Source organism: Berghia stephanieae, chromosome 3 (genome assembly GCF_034508935.2).
Source record: "Berghia stephanieae isolate SIO BIC M18660-M18661 chromosome 3, UCSD_Bste_1.3, whole genome shotgun sequence".
Lineage (NCBI taxonomy): Eukaryota > Metazoa > Mollusca > Gastropoda > Nudibranchia > Aeolidiidae > Berghia > Berghia stephanieae.
The window spans coordinates 53,390,823-53,398,019 of NC_088362.1; the positions used below are offsets into that span (position 1 = coordinate 53,390,823).

A 7,197-nucleotide genomic window follows, 5' to 3' on the forward strand; every position below is an offset into this window, starting at 1 on the left:
CATAGGTGTTCCCTTCTACAGACTTTCTTATCGTATTGTGTATTTGTCTTTGATTGACATGCACACACACACACACATACTCATGCACACAAACACACACACACACACACACACACACACACACAAACACACACACCAGGGTGTCTGTAATGAACTAAGGAACGAACTAACTATTTTCAGTTTAAGCCATATTGCGTGTCACTCATTGTCACTATGGACTTCAGTTAATGCTTGTTCTTAATATATTTATTTCATTGGTGAGATATTTGAGGTCATGAGTTCCATGGCGATGTTTTGGTGAAATATTCGTGAACAAATGTGCTTTATCACTGCAAAATTCCTATTGTGAGCTTCAGTGGAATGTTATTTTTAACTTGATGTATTACCAGTATCCGCATGGATATTATGATCTTTATAATGACTGTGCTAAATTTACACCTCTCTTCATTTGATATAATAGGGAATCTTTATGCTCGAAAATCAATTAACGAATCCTCTTACTTCTGGTAACTCACTTTTCAGTCTTTAATTTCTCCATCTGTCTAGCCATCAATCCATCCGACCATTAACAATTAGAGAATGAAATAATTATAGATATCTGGTAAAATATTTTGAAAAATATCTGCTGTCTAAATAGTTGCATATAAAGCCCGTTATATTATAAGATACAGTTTATGACAATGAAGGGCTAGTAGAATGATACGAGGACTTGATTGCCTGTCATATGGGTAGTGATTAAGAATTCTATGCCCAAGGTTTCGAAGACTGGGGATCTTATTCAACGGTATTGATTAGTTGGCGGTTTAATAATTTGGACATTCCAGATTTGTTTTTCTTCCAACACAACGTTGATCGGGGGATGGGAAGGGGAGGTAGGGAGATATGAAAATTACATAAGCAAACAAAACCTGTATTATCAATTCTTTTGTAATGGTTTAGTTTCCATTTGAAATCAACGATACTTCCTTGTTTAAATTTTTATAATTATTCGTCACAACGAATTCTTGTTTTCAAATGTTTATTAGCCGTTTCAACAGGATATATTTAGTTGCTGACTGGTGTTTTAATTTCCACGTCTGATAATATTTTCGAATATGGCATAATAATTAGATAAGTTCTATTCATTTGGCTCCACTATATTGCGTCGATATTTTATTATTGATTGATAAATTGATTGTCGTGCTTAGAATCAATTGACATTATTTTTTAATGTAGGACAAACTTTTTATGTATGTTGCTATATAAGATGCTGATAAAGGACTGGTTTACATTATAAAAATAATCGGTAAGATTATATTCTCGACAGAATGAGTATTGTAGAATTAAAAAGATGAATAAATTCTAGTGCACATTTTAAATTTGAATTATATGTAATGTTCTGGCGTTTTATTTATGAATGAATAAATAATGCTTTTTGGAATATCCTTAAGGATTCATGTCGTCTTCATGTAACACGACGGAGTGAGCCAAAATGAGCATTAAAAAAAATCACTGTGCCCAGAACTTAACAATCTTATAGACAGTATGCACTTGCTAAGAAGCTCATAAGATTGCCATCCGGAAGTATAACGGACAAACACACATAACTATGTGTAACCTTGAACGTTTATAGTCTGGTTAATACAGTTTAGTGAGACTTACTCATAAACGCGGATGGCAAAAAGCAATAACAAAGACCTGAGTGACGTCAACGTCGTACTAATTTAAAGATTTTTTTCTTTTTGCAAAGGACACCGGCTTGACATTGTTTCTAAAAATAAAGACGTATAACATAACATATAAAATACCTCAACAGTTTTTAATTTACATAAACTAGTGGAATTTTAAAGAACCAATTGGCGATTTATCTTTGGTAAGCTAAAAAAAATGATGCCCTACTGCTATGTATTCTGTGAAGGACGATAGATAATCCATCAAATAAAAATCTGTTATCAAAATGCTTCACTCGTTTGTCCAAGTGAGCAAATTAGGGTTTGATGTTCTTGCTTAAGAAAAAAATAATCCCAAACGCAAACCAAACAAATCAAAACAAAACAAGAAATAAGAAAAAAAAAAAAAACAACACAAAAAAACCCCAAATAACCCACCAAAAACAAATTAACCAAAACACAAAAAACAAAAAACAAACCCAAAATAATCCCCAACAACAACAAAATAAAACGAAAGTGCCCGAGCCAAGACTAAACTCCCCGAGTTTTTAATGGGGCGAGGGATACAGTGCAATGCCAAATATAAATAAAAACAAACCCACAAATAATAAACAACAACCGCAGCGACAACAATAGCATCGTCAAGAACTGTAGCAGCAACAATAACTGAAGCAGCGACGTCATTAGCAACAGTTGCAACAATAAAAATAGCATCAACAAGAAAAGTAACAACATCATCATCATCATCATCATCATCATCATCATCATCATCATCATCATCAACATCATCATCATCATTATCATCATCATCATCATCATCATCAGCAACAACACCAATAACAACAACCGCCTCCTGTCTATCAAGACAAAAAACGGACAGATACAAGAAATCCTTCTTATATCCCGTATTGTGCAGGGTCATATAGACTATTTCTTATTTACAGCTAATGTTAGCTGTTTTATAGCGTGCATAATCAATTTGTAAAGTGTAAAACATTGCTTTATCTTAATTTTATAGTTCAAGCCACATATTTCTTTATTTTGACATTTTATTTTATTTATGCTAGAATTTGTGTACATTTTTAATATTATTCACTTTTGCCCGTTTTTTTATTGCTTTCAGCGACAAGAGTTATTTATAAAAATTTTTATTTATTTATTTCTTTTAAAATCATTACCCATTAAATTCCTTTTTTTCAGGGATGAATAAAGATGCTGATGATGATTCTTCTGCTGCTGATGATGTTGCTGCTGCTGCTGATGATGATGATGATGATTCTTCTTCTTCTTCTTCTTCTTCTTCTTCTTCTTCTTCTTCTTCTTCTTCTTCTTCTTCTTCTTCTTCTTCTTCTTCTCTTCTTTCTTATTTTATTATTATTATTATTATTATTTTTAGGAGGGGGAGGAGGAGGAGCAGTAACAGCTGGAGGAAAAGGAGAAAGAGGAGGAAGAGGGGGTTATTAAAAAAAAAACCACACGGATGACGATGACTGCCGTGCTTAAGATGAGTAGAAGAACAAAGGGAGGAATTAGGAATAAGAATATCGCGCGAGTTTTTGTTGACAATATTTTAATGGCTCAAATTTTGTCCTTTCGGCTTTCGGATATTGTTTTGGCACTACTATATCGCTATTTGTTAAGTTTTCGTTTTAAAACACTCACATTGCTTCAGCCATACTACTCGTCTACTAACCATTGTTCTATTTAAAGTAACTATGCTTTTTTTGTCAACAGGGATTGAATTACACCCAAGGGGGCAGCCAGTCGGTCGTCTATTTCTCTGTCTTGTCTGCCTGAAATCCGATACGATAGACAGGACTTCCGCATTGTTCATTGTAAAAGTCAGGGAGATCATTAGGCAGGCGAATAAAAATATGTAAAACTTGTAACAAATCGATAGTAATGGAAACCAGTGTAGGAAGTGATAAGTGTGTGCTGACGATGTGCAATGCAAAGAAACAGTCGTTGAATAAAGCAGCAGCAGCAGCAACAGCTACAACAGCAGCAACGGCAGAAGAAGAAGAAGAAGAAGAAGAAGAAGAAGAAGAAGAAGAAGAAGAAGAAGAAGAAGAAGAAGAAGAAGAAGAAGAAGAAGATAGAGGAGGAGGAGGGGGAGGGGATTTTGAGGATAGTAATTCCTCTATCAATCTCCAAGCACAAACCGATTATAGAAATGGATTCCTTCAAACGAATGAACATCACAATAGAGTAGAATCAGTACAGTCTTGCAATAATTCAATTGAAAGAGCTGAAAAGGAAGTGCAGGATAATTTTGCCACAGGAGAGGTAGATTGTGGTGTCTCAAAGCTTCCGGAATCAATAGATAGCCATTCAGAGGAACGTATATATATTGAAGAATGTGATGCATTCCAGTGGGAATCGAATTGTGAATCAGTGGAGAGAGACCCCACGATTAAGTTTGGAATGGAAAGCACTCCAGATGATCATGAAATAATCGAAAATGAAGAAGTGATTGAATCCATTTTCAAGCCTTTTACATGCAGCAACAGTACAGTGAAACGGCAGATAGGCGAAGATGACGGATTTAATTTAGACAATGTAAATGAAGAGACACAATTACCAGAACCAGTTAAAAGGGCCTCATCGTATGCAAATAAGGGCAATTGTAAGGACATTTTGAATGGAAACGTGAACGATAAAATCAATAACTCGTCGGACGGTTTTAATTCACGTGTCACAAATTTAGACAGTGCATTTGAATTCAATAAAGGAAACGTTTTAGATGAAAGCAATGCATTCTTCAATGCAAACCTTTCTGACAATAATCTCATCGAAACACTTCCGTCAAATGATATTGACACTTTAAAAAATGCAAATACCTCCCAAGAAGATGGTATCAATGCCCGGATCGATAAAGTGTGCATGGTTAGAGAAGTTGTAGACAGCACTACTAATAATTCAATAAGTCGAGAATTGAAAAGAAAAAAATACTGTTTTGAAAATGGAAATGATGGCTTTACAAATAGGTATGGGGTCACCACTGCCGATATCAATTCTAAAGACACAGGCGATTTTACTGTAAACAAAATCAAGATTAGTGATGATATCAATGTAGAAGGAGTTAGTCAGGTTGGAATTGTGTCATATGATGAAGAATCTCAACTAAGAAATCCAAATTCTAGAAATGAAGAGTTGGGTATCCCTGGGGAAGCTTTCAATAATTCTCAGAATAGTGGTGAAAATAAATACCAATTGATCAAAGGGAGCGTTACTGCGAAACAATACAACCAAATTGATAAGGTTCGTCATATTTTATCAAGCTACGCTACGTCGAACGATTCTACTAGTTATTCCGATCTTAGCGAGGATGGAAGTGTTATTGACTTCAATGGAACTCAGTTGTATTGTAAATTTAATAGCGGTTTTGAAGAATTCACAACGGATGACAAGCAAGAAATGGATACTGACACATTTTCTCATGCTAAATCAGACATTAGACACAATGATTCCTCTCTTTCAAAGTCATACGATTCCACAATATCCATACCGAATTATGAAGAAATACAAACTTTCAGTGACTCAAACGAAGAAGGTCAATATGTTGAGGAATTAGAAATTTTACAGAACTCAGAAAATGATTGCCATTTCAACAAGGAACTTAGAGCGACACAGAATTTACTGCAGAATAATTTCAGTTGCACTGAAACAATTGAAAAATTAAACAAATTTGATAACATCGAAATTAAAAAAGACGAGGAGATAGTTGATGAGGAAATCAATAAACAAATGTTGGAAAATAAAATTTTGTATTTGGATAATGAGAAAGACACTAGTTCTAAAAAATCTCACATGGATGGCATACAAATCACTGCCAAAGATGGTGATCTACACCACGCTTTATTATCCTCTGATTTCAGTGCAAGAAAAGATCATCTGCATTTAGATCATGATGTTTTGGAGGATAAAAAGACCATCGATAAACGGCTATGTGATGAGACACAGTTCCTTAAGATAAATGATGAGGGCAGAATAATTCCTACAAAATGTGTAAATAGAGATGGAATATTGCTGCCTTGTGATATAGATAATCTTGCAAAGCCAGAAATTGCAACAGTTGCAAATGTATTATTAAAAGAAACCTATGGCACAGAAATAATCGAAAACAGTTTTGATCGTGGTCTCAGTAAGCTGGAAAATAAGCAAGAAAAAATCAGAGATGACTACGTGGAGATAAACATAGAGAGACAATATGTATGTTCTGAATCCGATTTGAGAATAGATACAAAAAACAATACCAGAGTTGCTAAACGAGATTTAAGCCGTGTTGAAAAACATCTGACTGATACACCAGCATGGTTTCCACAACATCATCATACGAATTCATCAACTATGAAAAGAAATATTTTCGACCTCGATGATATTGACCCCATTTCCGGTGTATTTTTAAAACAAAGCACTGCTTTAAACCAACTTGACCCCTGTCCAAATATTTGTTCTACTAATATGTCATCTACATACGATTTTCCCAACACAATGAACAATACTGTTGAGTACAGTAAGACAGAGGAGTTCATTATGGACCAGCTATTTCACGCCTGTGATCAGCAAAACACGGGGAAGGTTCGCGTCTCCGATATTATCGAGTACCTTGGAAGAATTGTGGGAACATCGTTGGAGGTAAGAGACGTTTCCTTATCTCTCTCTCTCTCTATCTATCTATCTATCTATCTATCTCTCTCTCTCCTCTCTCTCTCTCTCTCTCTCTCTCTCTCTCTCTCTCTCTCTCACCCCCTCCCTTATTTCATTATGTCTTCCTTTGTTAAATTTGTTTCTACATCATTTGCAGTTATTTGATTACATTATTTTTCTTTTGGAGCCAGTTTGAAAACTCTTGCTCAAACCACGTTTCTGTATATAACAATAATGGCTTCGTGACTAGCCCGCCTCAATCTTCATTAGCCCCTTTACCACCGCCAAGTCCGCAGTAAATCTTGTATGTGATACATTCACATGCGATGACCATATAGTGCATAATATCTTTATCACTTCTACGTACTATATGAAATATATTAGAAATAGTTTTTCATAATTCAATTAATTTATATAAATTTAGAAGAGGATTCGATAATAAATCGACCGATCAAACAAATTGGTCGTCAGAAAGTTAAAGGTCGATAAAGTGATCATATATTTAAACGGGTATATTTCTGTTTCTCTGTCGAATCGATTCACCTTCCTTAACGTAATATATCTTGTTTTTTGATAATTCATTCCTTTAATCCACCTTTATCTCACGAAACAAAATATCTCAGAACGACGATGCCATCACTGGGTTGATAGCATTGCTGGACCCTCAAAATATCAATGCTGAAATAGATATGGATGTATACAGAGCTGGACTTCACCAATGGATCCAGGCGATGAGTAAAGATTATGATAACATGCAACACAACACGTAAGTTTAGTCATATTTTCTTTTAGTGTATTTGATTAACCTTCTCCTTTTCAACCATAGGTAAATCGTCACATTCGTTAGGATGCAACCGACAATTTTCTCATACTGATTTCTCTTGTACATCACAGAATG

General features: G+C 34.8%; 1 protein-coding gene across 9 annotated transcripts in view; it reads left to right on the forward strand.

Annotated features, from left to right (window-relative positions):
• Positions 1 to 3,383: 3,383 nt before the first annotated feature.
• LOC144968002 (uncharacterized) overlaps positions 3,384 to 7,197 on the forward strand; it is a 156,929-nt gene continuing 153,115 nt past the window's right edge. For 7 of the 9 annotated variants that reach the window (XR_013644492.1, XR_013644494.1, XR_013644493.1 and 4 more), the window contains exons 1-2: positions 3,419 to 6,287; positions 6,923 to 7,065. Coding sequence is in view for 4 of the 9 variants with exons in the window: in XM_078905921.1 (XP_078762047.1) it covers positions 3,552 to 6,287; positions 6,923 to 7,065 (2,879 nt within the window). In the remaining 5 variants the exon portion in view is untranslated. Of the gene's footprint in view, positions 6,288 to 6,922; positions 7,066 to 7,197 lie in introns of all 9 variants that reach the window. The other 2 variants (XM_078905922.1, XM_078905923.1) reach the window with 2 other exon arrangements.